The sequence below is a fragment of the Rattus norvegicus genome, chromosome 8, assembly GCF_021556685.1.
Source record: "Rattus norvegicus strain SHRSP/BbbUtx chromosome 8, alternate assembly SHRSP_T2T, whole genome shotgun sequence".
NCBI lineage: Eukaryota > Metazoa > Chordata > Mammalia > Rodentia > Muridae > Rattus > Rattus norvegicus.
In genome coordinates, this window is record NC_141541.1 from 23,769,569 (window position 1) to 23,786,295 (window position 16,727).

A 16,727-nucleotide genomic window follows, 5' to 3' on the forward strand; every position below is an offset into this window, starting at 1 on the left:
TATGAACATAGTGAAGCATGTGTCTTTGTAATATGTTGGGGCATCTTTTGGGTATATGCCCAAGAGAGGTATAGCTGGGTCCACAGGTAGTTCAATATCCAATTTTCTGATGAACCTCCAGACTGATTTCAAGAATGGTTGTACCAGTCTGCAATCCAACCAACAATGGACTAGTGTTCCTCTTTCTCTACATCCTCACCAGCATCTCCTGTCAACTGAGTTTTTGATCTTAGCCATTCTCACTGGTGTCAGGTGAAATCTCAGGGTTGTTTTGATTTGCATTTCCCTTTTGACTAAAGATACTGAACATTTCTATAGGTGTTTCTCGGCCATTCAGCATTCCGCAGCTGTGAATTCTTTGTTTAGCTCTGAACCCCGTTTTTAATAGGGTTTTTTGTCTCCCTGCGGTCTAACTTCTTGAGCTCTTTGAATATTTGGGTTTAAGGCCTCTATCTGTTGTAGGATTGGTAAAGATCTTTTCCCAATTTGTTGGTTGCCGTTTTGTCCTAACAACCGTGTCCTTTGCCTTACAGAAGCTTTGCAGTTTTATGAGATCCCATTTGTCGATTCTTGATCTTAGAGCATAAGCCATTGGTGTTTTGTTCAGGAAATTTTCTCCAGTGCCCACGTTTTCAAGATCCTTCCCCAATTTTACTTCTATTAGTTTGAGTGTATCTAGTTTGATGTAGAGGTCCTTGATCCACTTGGACTTAAGCTTTGTACAGGGTGATAAGGATGGATTTATCTTCATTCTTCTACATGTTGACCTCCAGTTGAACCAGCACCATTTACTGAAAATGCTGTCTTTTTTTCATTGGATGGTTTTGGCTCCTTTGTCAAAAATCAAGTGACCATGGGTTTGTTGGTTCATTTCTGGGTCTTCAATTCTATTCCACTTGTCTATCTGTCTGTCTGTGTACCAATACCATGCAGCTTTTATCACTATTGCTCTGTAATACTGCTTGAGTTCAGGGATTGTGATTCCCTCTGGAAGTCCTTTTATTTTTGAGGATAGTTTTAGCTCTCCTGGGGTTTTTGTTATTCCAGATGAATTTGGAAATTTTTATGTCTTACTCCCTGAAGGATTGGATTGTATTTTGATGGGGATTGCACTGAACCAGTAGATCGCTTTTTACTATATTAATCCTGCCAATCCATGAGCATGGGAGATCTTTCCATCGTCTGAGATCTTCAATTTCTTTCCTCAGAGGCTTGAAGTTCTTATCATAGAGATCTTTCACTTGCTTGGTTAAAGTTACACCGAGGTATTGTATATTATTTTGGGACTATTTCCATAGGTGTCGTTTCCCTAATTTCTTTCTCAGCTTGTTTCTCTTTTGTGTAGAGGAAGGCTACTGATTTATTTGAATTAACTTTATACACATCCACTTTGCTGAAGGTGTTTATCGGGTTTAGTAGTTGTCTGGTGGAACTTTTGGGATCACTTAAATATACTATCATATCACCTAAAAATAGTGATATTTTGACATTTTCTTTTCCAAACTGTTTCCTTTTGACCTGCTTTTGTTGTCTGATTGCTCTGGCTAGAACTTGAAAAACTATATTTAATAAGTATGGAGAGAGTGGGCACCCTTGTCTAATCCCTGATTTTAGTGGGATTGCTTCCAGTTTCTGTCCATTTAGTTTAATATTAGCTACAGGTTTGATCTATATAGCTTTTACTATGTTTAGGTATGGGCCTTGAATTCCTATTCTTTCCAGGACTTTTATCATGAAGGGTTGTTGAATTGTGTCACATGTTTTCATAGCATCTAATGAAATGATCACGTGGTTTTTATCTTTCAGTTTGTTTATATAGTGGATTATCTTGATGGTTTTTCCGTATATTAAACCATCCCTGCATGCCTGGGATGAAGCCTACTTGATCATGATGGATGATTGTTTTGATGTGCTCTTGGATTCAGTTTGCAAGAATTTTATTGATTATTTTTGCATCGATATTCATAAGGGAAATTGGTCTGAAATTCTCTTTCTTTGTTGGGTTTTTGTGTGGTTTAGGTATAAGAGTAATTGTGTCTTCATAGAAGGAATTCAGTAGTGCTCCATTTGTTTCAATTTTGTGGAATAGTTTGGATAGTATTGGTATGAAATCTTCTATGAAGGTCTGATATATTTCTGTACTGAACCCATCTGTACCTGGGCTCTTTTTGGTTGGAAGGCCTTTAATAACTGCTTCTATTTCTTAAGGAGTTTTGGGGTTGTTTAAATGGTTTATCTTTTCCTGATTTAACTTTGGTACCTGGTATCAGTCTAGGAAATTGTCCATTTCCTGGAGATTTTCAAGTTTTGTTGAATATAGTCTTTTGTAGTAGGATCTGATGACTTTTTTGATTTCCTCTGATTCGGTAGTTATGTCTGCCTTTTCATTTCTGATTTTGTTATTTTGGACATACACTCTGTGTCCTCTCATTAGACTGGCTAAGGGTTTATATATCTTGTTGATTTTCTCAAAGAACCAAATTTTGGTTCTATTGATTTTTTGTATATTCCTTTTTTTTTCTACTCGTTTGATTTCAGCACCGAGTTTGATTATTTCCCACCTTCTACCCCTCCTGGGTGTATTTGCTTCATTTTGTTCTAGAGCTTTTAGGTGTGCTGTCAAGCTGCTGATATATGTTCTCTTCTGTTTCTTTCTGCAGGCATTCAGAGCTATGAGTTTTCCTCTTAGCACAGTTTTCATTGTTTCCCATAAGTTTGGGTATGTTGTACCTTCATTTTCATTAAATTCTAAGAAGTCTTTAATTTCTTTCTTTAATTCTTCCCTGACCAAGTTATTATTGAGTAGAGCATTGTTCAATTTCCATGTATATGTGGGCATTCTTCCCTTATGTTTATTGAAGACCAGATTTAGCGCGTGGTGGTCTGATAGGAAGCATGGGATTATTTCTATCTTTCTGTATCTATTGAGGCATGTTTTATAACTAAATATATGGTCAATTTTGGAGAAAGTAACATGAGTTGGTGTGAAGAAGGTATATCCTTTTGTTTTAGGATAGAATGTTCTATAAATCTGTGTTAAGTTCATTTGGTTCATGACTTCTCTTAGTATGTCTATGTCTGTTTAATTTCTGTTTGCATGATGTGTCCATTGGTGAGAATGGGGTGTTGAAATCTCATACTGTTATTGTGTGAGATGCAAGTGTGGTTTGAGCTTTAGTAATGTTTCTTTTATATATGTAGGTGCCTTTTTATTTGGAGTATAGATATTTAGGATTGAGAGTTCATCTTGGTGGATTTTTTTCCTTTGATGAATATGAAGTGTCCTTCCTTATCTTTTTTGACGACTTTTAGTTGAAAATCGATTTTATTCGATATTAGAATGGCTACTCCAGCTTGCTTCTTCAGACCATTGCTTGGAAAGTTGTTTTACAGCCTTTCACTCTGAGATAGTGTCTGTCTTTTTCTCTGAGGTGTGTTTCCTGTAGGCAGCAGAATGCAGGGTCCTCATTGCATATCCAGTTTCTTAATCTGTGTCTTTTTATTGGGGAACTGAGTCCACTGATGCTGAGAGATATTAAGGAATAGTGATTGTTGCTTCCTGTTATATTCGTATTTGGATATGGGATTATGTTTGTGTGTTTAATTCTCTTTTTTTGTTGTTGTTGCCAATATAATTAGTTACTTGCTTTTTCTAGGGTGTAGCTTACCTTCTTATGTAGGACTTTACCATTTTTTATCCTTTGTAGGGCTGGATTTGGAGAAAGATATTGTGTAAATTTGGTTTTGTCATGGGATATCTTGGTTTCTCCATCTATGTTATTTGAGAGTTTTGCTGGATACAGTAACCTGAGCTGGCATTTGTGTTCTATAAGGGTCTGTATGACATCTGTCCAGGATCTTCTGGTTTCATAGTCTCTGGTGAGAAGTCTGGTGTGATTCTGATAGGTCTGCCTTTATATGTTACTTGAACTTTTTCCCTTACTGTTTTGAGTATTCTTTCTTTGTTTTGTGCATTTGGCATTTTGACTATTATGTGACAGGAGGAGTTTCTTTTCTGGTCCAATCTGTTTGGAGTTCTGTAGGCTTCTTGTATGCTAATGGGAATCTTTTTCTTTAGGTCAGGAAAGTTTTCTTTTATGATTTTGTTGAAGATATTTACTAGTCCTTTGAGCTGGGAGTCATGCTCTTCTATACCTATTATCCTTAGGATTGATTGTCTCATTGATTCCTGAATTTCCTGTATGTTTTGGATCAGTAGCCTTTTCCGTTTTACATTTTCTTTGACAGTTGGGTTGAATATTTCTATGGAATTTTCTGCTCCTGAGATTCTCTCTTCTATCTCTTGTACTCTGTTGGTGATGCTTGTATCTTTGGCTCCTTGTCTCTTCCTTTGGTTTTCTATATCCAGGGTTGTCTCCCTTTTTACTTTCTTTATTGCTTCTATTTCCAGTTTTAATTCCTTCACCCATTTGATTGTGTTTTCCTGGAATTCTTTCAGAGATTCTTGTGATTCCTCTCTATAAGCTTCTACTTGTTTATTTATGTTTTCCTGCATTTCTCTAAGGGAGTTCTTTATGTCTTTCTTGAAATCCTCCATCATCATGATCAAATGTGCTTTAAAATCAAGATCTTTCTTTTCTGGTGTGTTTGGATGCTCAGTGTTTGCTTTGGTGGGAGAATTGGGCTCCGATGATGCCAGGTAGTCTTGGATTCTGTTGCTTGAGTTCCTGTGCTTGCCTCTTGCCATCAGGTTGCCTCTGGTACTGCCTTTTTCTGCTATTTCTGACAGTGGCTAGACCTTCCTATAGGCCTGTGTGTCAGGAGTGCTGTAGACATCTTTTCCTGATTTCTTTCAGCCAGTTATGGGAACAGAGTGTTCTTCTTTCAGTCCTGTAGTCTTTCCTGTCTACTGGTCTTCACTTATTCCTGTGGGCATGTGTTCTGAGTCCAACAGGCAGGTAACTTCGAGTAGAAAAGTTGGTCTTACCTCTGTTCCCTGGGCTGAAGTTGCTCCTGGGGTGGGGGCTTCTTTTGAGCTCTCCATGAGGGCAGCAACCATAAGGGCCTCCCCTGCCTTTTCCAGGGGCCCCTGTGAACTGGGGTCCCAGATAGCGTTAGGTGTTTTCCTCTGGAGTCAGAAATGTGGGCAGTGTATAGTCTCTTCTGTCTTCCCAGGAGTGTCTGCCCCTCTGAATATTTAGCTCTCCCTCCCACGGGATTTGGGTGCAGGGAGCTCTTGACCAGGTCCCTTCAGATCCGGGAGGTGTCTGGACCACAGGGGACCTGCTGCTTGAGTGCCCATTTTTTTCATTTTCTTTGACTATTGTGTCAATGTTTTCAATGGAATCTTCTGCATCTGAGATTCTCTCTTCTATCTTCTGTATTCTGCTCATGATGCTTGCATCCAAGACTCCTGATCTCTTTCTTAGGTTTTCTATTTCTAGAGTCATCTCCCTTTGTGATTTCTTTATTGTTTCTATTTCTTTTTTTAAATTTTGTTGGTTTTGTCCAATTCCTTCACCTGTTTGTTCTGCTGATGCAAGTTATCCTTGGTTTCTATTGCTTAGGTTCTTGCACTTGCCTCTCACTCCCTAGTTATGTTCCTTGGTGTTGCTCTCTTCTGAATGGAGCTTGCTCCTCCTATGAGTCTGTGAGACTGTGATCTTATGAATGAGAGCAATCCTGGGAGACCAGGTCTCTCTGGATGGGATTTGGGTACCCAGGGCATGTGGACAGCCTTACCTTTGGGCACAGATAGAGACTGGAAGGATGAAAAGATAAAACTTAATGCATAAATTTCATTTTATGGTTCATGATCAGTCTATCCCAGTGAAAAAGCATGCCTTTGGGAACAAGGATTTTCAGGTCATATTAAATCTTCATACAGTTACAGAAAGTGCTTATGAAATGGATTTTGTCTACAAAGTTTCAGTGCTAGCCCAATTGACCTACTTCCATCAACACATAATGAGTATACAGTCTCTCTAAACAATGTCAAGAGGTGGAAAGCTAGATCTGAAAAGCGTCAACCTATAAAGGACATTTCACATGCCAACCACAACATACCAGCAATGATAAAATCTCAAGGTGCAAAAGGATTCATTATTTTTCTAATATTTCTATAATTTATAATTCCAACAATATGTGAAAGATACAGAGGGGAAAATATTATTGAAAGAAAGAATTAGAACAAAATTGAATGAATAAGTCAGTAACAGAATATAAAATTTAATGTTTTCTCTTTTATAAAGGTGGTAAAAAATAGGTAGCATAAAATAAAAATAAACTATTGAAAGGCTAAGAGGCTCAAGCAATGAAGGTTAAAATATAGAAAGAAGCTGGATCATGTTGTTACTATTCAAATTTCACAATTAATCTCATTAATTCATGTAATTAATATTTATAAATAAAATTTGAATAAATACAAACATGCACATTTATATAATACAACTATTTTTAAAAGCTTAAGAATGAGAAGGATTAACACATTGATTACTAAATGACTCCGTGAGTTGCTAGTATTATATAATCTTAAACATATTTATGCCTACATTGTCATAATCAATGAATATGACTATATATTCAAATATAAAAGACAAATAGATATCTTAACTAAATATATTGATGCAAGTATAATGGGATATTTGAATTTACTAAAATTTCAGTGTGTTATATTTGCCAGGTCTATAAAATGAAAGTATCAGAAAACAGGGAAAGTCAAATATGCCCTCATGGGTCAGGAAAACAGGCATTCTGAATTTCTCCGATCTACATACTTGGTTTTTAAGGACCTATACCCCTGGGATGCTACTGAATGTAATACTTACTGTCTAGTAAGAAACTCTGGTTTTTAAACTGTCAGGGATCTGGAGAATGCGTACAAGCCAGTGAACTTAAAAGCACTGCAAGGTCAGAAAACAATAGCTTCATCTTCATCTAGCTACTGTCCTTTCTTCTGTGAGTTCCTGATTCTATCCTGTGCATGCAAGGGCTGAGCATTTTCATACTGAGTGCACATGCTGACAATTAATTTCCTTGAAAATTTCAAGTAATGTAGATTGTTGTATTTAATGATTTGACATGAAGACTTGTCTTTTACCACAGCTTTATTGCAGGAAACCAGTGGGGAAATGATATGTGAAAAACATCGAGAGACAATGTCAAGTGAGCACCCTGCCATTTTATTGAGAGACTGTCATTTTCACTGTGGCAAGTATTCTGCTTTCATTCATTCTGCTAGATATCTCTTACCTGTCTTCAAAGCATCCAGAGATAATTTCTTCTAAAAAGAAATATGATCTTCATATATTATGACTACTTTAAATTTTTTAAATTAATTTTAGTACCTTTGTTAATGAAGGAAAGTGTATTAGTTAGTATGTTAACTTTCAGGGACTATTTTTTTTAATATAAAGTAAAATACCAAATATTGGATAGATTATTCACAGTCTTCTTTCAGCAGTCCTGAATTGTTAAATATGTTTGACATTGGGGTCAACCAAGTCGATTTCTTCTTTTGTATATATCTATTCACCCTTCCTCTTTATGATACTATTGTAGTTTTATATATTTTAAAACCATATTGTAACCATTGTGTAAGAACATGAATTGTTTCCAGATCTTAAACCAGTTCTCTTTACAATTGGATTTACCCTTGTGTACTAGTATTCTGAAATATTGAGTATAATTTATGTAATGAGTGAAATATGAAACAAAAAATGTGAAACATGACTTTGCCTCAAACAATCACAGCCTTCTGATTCTATGTGATGTCTTACATTTGTTTTTGTGAGGACATGTGAAGAATTTGAGCAGAGGGTGAAAAGCACAGAAAGATTTAAGTGCCATTTTCTAACTCCCACTTTTGATTTTAGCTTCAAAAATATTAAATAAGATCACAGAAAGGTAATATGCCAGAAAATTGGCTTAGTACATAAAAATGGCATGTAGGTGGAATAACAACAAAAAGTACATAAAGGATAAAAATATAGTTCAGGCATGTATAATTCTAATATAGCTATTAGGAGATAGAAATTAAATAATGGAAATGCTACCTATAAAGTCTTAGTAGAGATATCCTACCATAATCCATCATGAAAATGCCAAAGAGACTTTATCACAAAATATAGAAGTAAAATTAACATCTGAGGCTTTCCTCTGCTCTTTACAAATGTACCATCCAATGCACATAAAATGCCTCATAGCATGGGCTCAGAAGTATGAAAACTTCCTTTATAGCTGATGGCAGTGTTTAGGGAGATTGTAAAACCTTTCAGTGTTAAAGGAAGTGGGTCAATGGTATTGACATTAAAATTTTATAGCTAAGACTGACTTTTACCTACATTTCAACTAGTGATCACCTGTACTCTTATGGAGAGCTATAAACCTTGGTCACATAGATAGTCTAGGTTAAACTCAGTGGGTCAGAAAAACAAAGATAAAAACAGGAGCATGGAATAGATTTCAGTAGAAAAGAGGATGGGTAGTAGGGTACCAGGGAGATATGGTGGAGTTGTTATAAGAATGCATTATACAGGTGTATCAAATTGTCAAAGAGCAAATTTAAGTACAAAAAGAAAATGTATGATGTAATATTAAGGCATCTGTTAAAATTTTGGCTAGTAACTCTCATCAAATGATGTTCAGTAAGAAAACAATGACTGACTTTTTTTTACCATGGTACAATATGATATTGATTTTTCTTATTTAGATTTGATTACTTACATTTTCATTTTGTTACATTCTCTCCTGAAGACTGACATGAAACATGGAGCCACAAAACCAAACATTTGTGTTACAATTCCTTCTTCTAGGATTTACAGATGATGCAGAATTTCAGTCTCTCATCTTCAGCCTCTTCCTTTTCATATACTTAGTCACAATCCTCGGAAACCTGTTCATAATTCTAGGTATAGCCTTTGAATCCCACCTCCATACTCCAATGTACTTCTTCCTCTCCAATTTGTCCTTTAATGACATCAGTTTAAGCACAGCTACAGTCATCAAGATGCTGGTTAACATTCAAGCAAATGACCAGAGCATCACTTACACAGGCTGCCTCACACAGCTCTTCTTTGTACTCGCTTTTGCATATTTTGAAAATTTTCTCCTTACAGTGATGGCCTATGATCGCTATGCAGCTATTTGTCACCCATTGAGGTATAATATCATAATGAATCCTAAGGTATGTGTTCTACTCTCATTAATTTCTCTGTTCATTAGTATTATGGATTCCCTGATGCATACTCTCATGGTACAGAGGCTATCCTTCTGCAGAAATCTGGAAATCCCTCACTACTTCTGTGAACTTGATCAGGTCATCAAGCTTTCCTGTTCTGACACCCTCATTGATAACATTGTACTCTTTGTAGCAACTTGTGTATTTGGTGGTGTTCCTCTTTGTGGAATCATTTATTCTTATTATCATATTGTGTCTGCAGTCTTGAAGATAGCATCATTGGAGGGAAAGTACAAAGCCTTCTCTACTTGTGGAACTCACTTGTCAGTGGTTTCCCTATTTTATGGGGCTGGTTCTATGGTATATATCAGCTCTGCAATAAGTGCCTCACCAGGAAAATCTGCAGTGGCTTCAGTGATGTACTCTGTGGTTCCTCAAATGATGAACCCTTTTATCTACAGTTTAAGGAACAAGGACATGAAAGTTGCCATAAGAAATATTTTAAGCAAGACCATTTCACTTGAATAATGTGTACTTTGCTTAAAGTTTACAATCCTAGAATTAGACAAAAATGATTAGATTTCTGGTGAAGTATAATATCTGAAACTTCTGTTGCTATAACATTCTAAAACTATATGTCAATAATCTGAACATGTGTTTTAATTGGTACAGAATCATGGACATTCCATGTGTCCACATCTTTGAAATTTAACACAAGACTTTATTTCTTTATCAACATTTTCATTCTTCAGGATTTGCAGAGGATAATGAAAAAAACACCAGAAATTCAAAACTCACACATGTGATTCTTGTAATTTTCTCAGAAAATGTAAAAAATCTAGAAATATTAATGAAGAAATTATTTTCAAAATAGTTTACTAATGTGCAAAAGATTATCTGAACTGGCAGAGTGTTAAACGTGCAAGAGTACTAACCTCTAAGTCTAAGGAAATTTCAATCCTTGAAACCAACATGGTAAAAGGAAAGGACTGACTTCTGCAAGACGCAATCCATGATGATTATGCACATTATGATTATGTACCAATCACATGCATACATGCATGCATTCATACATCTACAGAAAAAGAAATAAAACTGTGTAATAAAAGCATTATAATAGTTATTGATCTTAACCATTCTGGCTCATATAAAATGAAATCTCATAGTAGTTTTGATTTTCTTTTTCCTGAAGAATAAGGATATATAGCATATTTTTCCATTTCTCAGCCAACTGTATTTCATCTCTTGAGAATGCTGTGCACTCCATTTTTTAATTACTTTTATTTCTTACAGTCCAATCATTAACCCCTTTCAAGTGTGTCCTCTCACAGTTCATCATCCCATTCCACACTCCTTTCTCTAACAGGATGCTCCCTCCCCACCCCCCCACAAGACTTCCCCTCTCCATGGGGCTTCAAGCCTCTGGAGGATTAGGCTCATCTATTCTCACTGAGGCCAGACCAGGCAGTCCTCTGCTGCATATGCTTCAGTGGCCTCTGACAAGCTGGAGTATGCTATTGGGTTGATAGCTAAGGGTCTGAGATTTCAAGGGTCCAGATTAGATGAGACTGCTGATCTTCCTATGGTGTCACCCATCTCCTCAGCTTATCCTAGCATTTCCCTAATTTAACCTCATTGCAGGTCCCAACTTCAGTCCATTGGTTGGGTGTAAATATCTGCATTGCTCTCTGTCAGCTGTTTTTTTGGGCCTCTCAGAGAGCAGCCAGTCTGGGCTCCTATCTGTAAGAACACCATAGCATCAGTATTAGAGTCAGGCCTTGGAGCCTCCCCTTGAGATGGATCCCAAATTGGACCAGGCACTGGATCTCCTTTCCCCCAGTTTCTTTTCCAGTTTTGTCCCTGTAGTTCTTTTAGACAGGGACAGTTCTGGGCCTGAGTTTTTAACTGTGGGATGGCAACCCTATACCTTGGCTTCATTTCCTATCTTTCTACTGGAGGTGGACTCTGCAAGTTCCCTCTCCCCACTGTGGGGAACTTCATATAAGGTCCTAAGAGTGGGCATTTCATCTTTGAGTCCTAAGAGTGTCTCACCTCCCATGTCTCTGGTATATTCTAGAGGGTACTCCCATCTCCCACCTTCTAAGGATGCATATTTCCAATCATTTTGCTGGCCGTGAGAGCTTTGCTCCTGTTTCTGGCCACCCAATACATGATCACATTTCCCCCTTCCCTTACCCTTGTCTCCTTCCCCACACAGGACCCTCTGTCTCTCCCTCACACCTTGTGATGCCTTCCATCTCCCTCCCAAGTGGAATTGAGGCAACCTCCTTTGAGCCCTTCTACTTGTTAACTTTCTTGAGTTCTGTGAATTGTATCCCAGGCATTCTGTTTTTGGCAAATATCTACTTATTAATGAGTACACAATATGCATGTAGATTTGGGTCTGAGTTACCTGACTAACAATGGTATTTTCTAGTTCCATTCATTTCCTGTGAAACTCATGTCTTTGTTCTTAATAACTGAATAGTGTTCTTTTTCATAAATATACCACATTTTCTTTATCTGTTCTTCAGTTGTGGGACATCTGGATTGTATCCAGCTTCTGGCTATCACAGATAAGACTTCTATGAACATAGTGGAGCACGGGGCCCTATGGCATGGTGGAGAATATTTTAGGTATATGCCCAAGAGTGGTGTAGCTGTGTCTTCAGGTAGATCTATTTCCTATTTTCTGAGAAACCTCCAGATTGTTTTCCAGAGTGGTTGTACCAGTTTGCAATCCCAGAATCAATGGATGAGTCTTCCTCTTTCTCTACATCCTCAACAACATGTGCTGTCACTTCAGTTTTTTATCTTAGTCATTCTGATTGTTATAAGGTCAAATCGCAAGGTAGTTTTGATTTGTATATCCCTGATAACTAAGGATGTTGAACATTTCATAAATGTGTAAAATTATGACTGGGTGTTCTCTTCTATACTATTATTCAATCAGCTTACCTATTTTCATTAATTCTGTGCTATTTTATTACAATTTCTCCATAATAAAATTTGAAATTGTGGATAGCTATAGCAGTTCTATTATTCAATATTCTTTTAACTTTACTGTGTTTTGTGTGTGTTGGTTTCAATATAAATAAATCTGTTTTTCAATTTGTATAATTAATTCTTATCAAATTTTGATGTGGATTTCATTGAATCTGTATATTGCTTTGGTAGGATGGTGATTCCACAATGTTAATCTTTCTAACCCATCATCTTGTGAGATAGTTCAAGTTTTGGTGAACTCATTATCTCCTTCTTTCAATATCTTAATTTTGTATAAACATCTTTCCCTTGCTGTGTTACAGTTATCTCAAGATATTATGAGAGACTTTTGATAAAGTTCCTGGTTCCCTCATTTCCTAGTCTGTTTGATGTTTTGTTTAAAAACATGCTGAATTTTTTGTTTTAATTTTTATAATTTTTATTGGTTATTTTATTTATTTACCTTTAAAGTGTTATCCCCCTTCCCAATTTTCCCTTTACAAACCACCTATCCCTACCCACACTGCTTATATTAGGGTGCTCCTCCACCCACCCACTTCTGCTTCAGCTTCCTAGCATTCCCCTACACTGGTCCATGGTGCCCTGGACAACCAAGGAAATACCTTCCCATTGATGCCAGTTAAGGCAATCCTCTTCCACATATGCAGCTGGAGCCATGGGAACTTCCAAGCATACTCTTTGGGATGTGGTTTAGTACCTGGGAGCTTTGCTGGGGTATGATTAGTTGATATTGGTGTTCTTTCTATGAGTTTGCAATCCAATTCAGTTCCTTCAGTAATTCCCCTAATTCCTCCATTGGGGTCCGCACACTCAGTCTGATGGTTGGCTGCATGCATCCGCATCTGTATTAGTCAGGCTCTAGCACAGTCTGTCAGGATACAGCAATACCAGGCTCTCAGTTCCATTAGTTGACCTTGCCATTCCGTTTGACAAGAGCAATTTTTGGATTAATATTTTTGATATGTGTGGGTAGCACAATCCCTTAACCAGGAACCATGTCTATCCATTGGATATGGTCTCTACAGGTTCTATGTCTCCTATGTTGGATATTCTGCTAATGTCACCCCTGTTGTGTCTTGGCAAACTCTTAGTTCCCTGGCATCTGAGACTTTCTAGTGATTAACCCATTTCTCCAACACCCACTGTTACACAACTTTGTTCAAATTCCTGACCCACTGTTTTTCTCCCCCCCCCTTTGCAAGTGATCCTGCCCTGCTTTTTCCTCCCCCTTTTCCTTCCCTTCCTCCCTCCCTCTCTTAGTGTCCCATAATTATTTTCGTGCCAGTTCTGAGTAGTACTCAAGTATCCACACTTTGGTCTTCCTTCTTCTTGAGTTTACATTGGTCTGTGAGTTTTATTGTGTGTATTCTGAACTTTGGGGGGGGGGGTTATATCCACTTATCAGTAAGTACATACTATGTGTGTTATTTTATGACTGGGTTACTTCACTCAGGATGATATTTTCAAATTCAATTAATTGGCCTAAGAATTTCATGAAGTTATTGTTTTTAGTTGGTGAGTAGTATTCCATGGTGTAAATGTACCATATTTTCTGTATCCATTATTCCATTGAGGGACATCTGCATTATTTCCAAACTCTATGAGCTGCTACAAACATAGTGGAGCATATGTCATTGCTATATGTTTGAGAATCTTTTAGGTATATGCCCAGGAATGGTAGAATTGGGTCCTTAGGTAAAACTATTTTCGATATTCTGAGGTACCAAAAAATTAATATCCAGAATGACTGTACCAGCTTGCAATCCCACCAAAAATAGAGGAGTGTTTCTCTTTCTCCACATCTTCACCAGAATCTGCTGTCACCTGAGTTATTGATATTAGTCATTCTGACTGGTGTAAGGTGAATCTCAGGGTCATTTTGATTTGCAGTTCTCTGATAACCAAAATGTTGAACATTACTTTAAGTACTTCTCGGTCTTTCAAGATTCATGTCATTCAATATTGCTCATTCAGAATTCTTTATCTAGCTGTGTACCCTGTTTTTAATAGCATTAATTTGGTTCTCTGCAGTTTAACTTCTTGAGTTCTTTGTATATTCTCTATTAGCCCCCTATGTGATATAGGGTTGGTAAAGATCATTTCCCATTTTGTGGGTTGCCATTTCATCCGATTGACAGTATGCTTTGACTTACAGAAGCTGTGAAATTTTATGAGGTCCCATTTGTCAATTCTTGATCTTAGAACATAAGCCATTAGTGTTCTTTTCAGGAAATTTTCCTCTGTGCTAATGTATATTAAGTTATTTCTCACTTTCTGTTCTATTAGATTCAGTGTAACTGATGTTATGTGAAGATCCTTGGTCCACTTGGACTTGAACTTTGTACAAGGAGATAAGAATATTTCAGGGGTTGGGGATTTAGCTCAGTGGTAGAACGCTTGCCTAGTAAGCACAAGGCCCTGGGTTCGGTCCCCAACTCCGAAAAAAAAAGAATATTTCAACTTTAATTCTTCTATATGTAGATGGCCAGTTGAACCAGCATGATTTGTTGAAAATGCTGTGTTTTTTCCACTGGAATGTTTTGGATTCTTTGTCAAAGATCAAGTAACCATATGCGTGTGAGCTTAACTCTGGGTTTTCAAGTCTATTCCATTGATCTACCTGCCTATCTCTGTACAAATACCATGCATTTTTATCGATCTTGCTCTGTAGTATAGCGTGAGGTCAAGGATGGTGATTCCCCCATAGGTTCTTTTATTGCTGAGAATGGTTTTTGCTATAATGGGTTTTTATTATTCCAGATGCATTTGAGAATTGCTCTTTCTATCTCTGTGAAAAATAGATTTGATATTTTGATAGAGATTGCATTGAATCTGTAGATTGCTTTTGATAAGGTGGAAACTTTATTATGTTAATCATACTGATCCAAGAGCTTAGAAGATCTTTTCAACTTCTGAGGTCCTCTTTGAGTTCTTTTTTCAGAGACTTGAAGTTCTTGTTATATAGATATTTCACTTGCTTGGCAAGAGTCACAGCAATATATTTTATAATATTTTGTGATTGTTGTTAACGGTGTAGTTTCCTTAATTTCTTTCTCAGCCTGTTTATTCTTTGAATAGAAGAAAGTTACTGATTTGATTGAGTTAATGTTATATCCATCCACTTTACTGAAGTTGTTTATCAGGTGTAGGAGATCTCTGGTGGATTTTTGTGGTCACTTATGTATACTATCACATCATCTGCAAATAGCAATACTTTGAATTTCTTCTTCCTAATTTGTATCTCACTGATCTCTTTTTGTTCCCTAATTACTCTGACTAGATCTTAAAGAAATATATTGAATAGGTAGGGAGAAAGTGGGGAGCCTTGTCTTGTCCCTGATTTAGTGACCGTGCCTGCGCCGCCAGTGTGTGAGTACCGGGCGTAGGTTTCCAGTTTTGCCCCGTGGTCACTGCTTGTCCCCAATACATTCCACTTCCTTGCTGGCCGGCTTTTGGAACAATCCCATCAGTTTGTCCTCTCTTTCCTGATCTCGGTGGAACCTCCAGATGTCGGCGCCTGTGCTGCCAGTGTGTCAGTATTGGGCGTAGGTTTACGGGATTGAAAGAAAACACGTACATGGGTCACCCGTTTTCAGCGAGTGCCACCAAGGCTTTACTGAGATCTCCTTACATACTCGAGGCAAAAGCCATGGAAAAACAAGGCAGGTGAAAATACCCAAACAGGAAAACAGGAAAAGTCTGTGTGGTGAAAGTTCCGGCCCAATCAGGGGCATAAACAACTTTTTAACAACAATAAGCAGGAAGGCTCAGTGGGGAGGAAGGGTGCCATGAAAAACCCCAGCCCCAAATTAGGGGCTAAGAGCAGCTCCCAAGGGTTTAAACAATTTCTTGCTATAGCAGGCTAAAAGGCTCAGAGAGGGGGGAGGGAAACACCAAGGTAGGGCCCAACAATTTAGTAGGATTAATTGAAGTTTCTGTCCTTTTAATTTGAGGCTGGCTATTGATTTGTTGTATATTGCTTTTATGATGTTTAGATATGGGCCTTGAATTTCTGATCTTTCATGACTTTTATCATGAAATGTTGTTGCATTTTATCAAAGTTTTTTCAGTATCTAATGAGATGATCATGTTTTTTCCCTTTGAGTTTGTTTATATAGTGGATTACATTGGTGAATTTCCATATATTGAACCATTTCTGCATTAGTGGGATGAGGTCTATTTGATAGCTGTGAATGATCATTTTGATGTGTTATTGGAATTGGTTTGTGAAAATTTTATTGATTATTTTTGTATCAATATTCATAAGTGAAATTGGTCTGAACTTCTCTTTCTTTGTTGGGTCTTCGTGTGATTTGTGTATCAGCATAACTGTAGCCTCATAGAACAAATTAGTATTCCTTCTGGTTTTATTTTTTGGAATACTTTGAAGAGTACTGGTATTAGGTCTTCTTTGAAAGTCTGATAGAATTCTGCACTAAAACCATCTGATCCTGGAAAATTTTTGACTGGGAGAGATTTAATGACTGCTTCTTTATCTTTAGGCATTGAGGGACTGTTTAGTTGCTCTATCTGAACCTGATTTAACTTTGGTACATGATATCTGTCTAGAAAATCATCCATT

General features: G+C 37.2%; 1 protein-coding gene across 1 annotated transcript; it reads left to right on the forward strand.

Moving 5' to 3' along the window:
* Positions 1–8,728: 8,728 nt before the first annotated feature.
* Positions 8,729–9,667, forward strand: Or7g35 (olfactory receptor family 7 subfamily G member 35). Its single transcript, NM_001000873.1, is given in 1 exon segment — positions 8,729–9,667. A coding segment is annotated over 1 exon segment (939 nt).
* Positions 9,668–16,727: the final 7,060 nt, after the last annotated feature.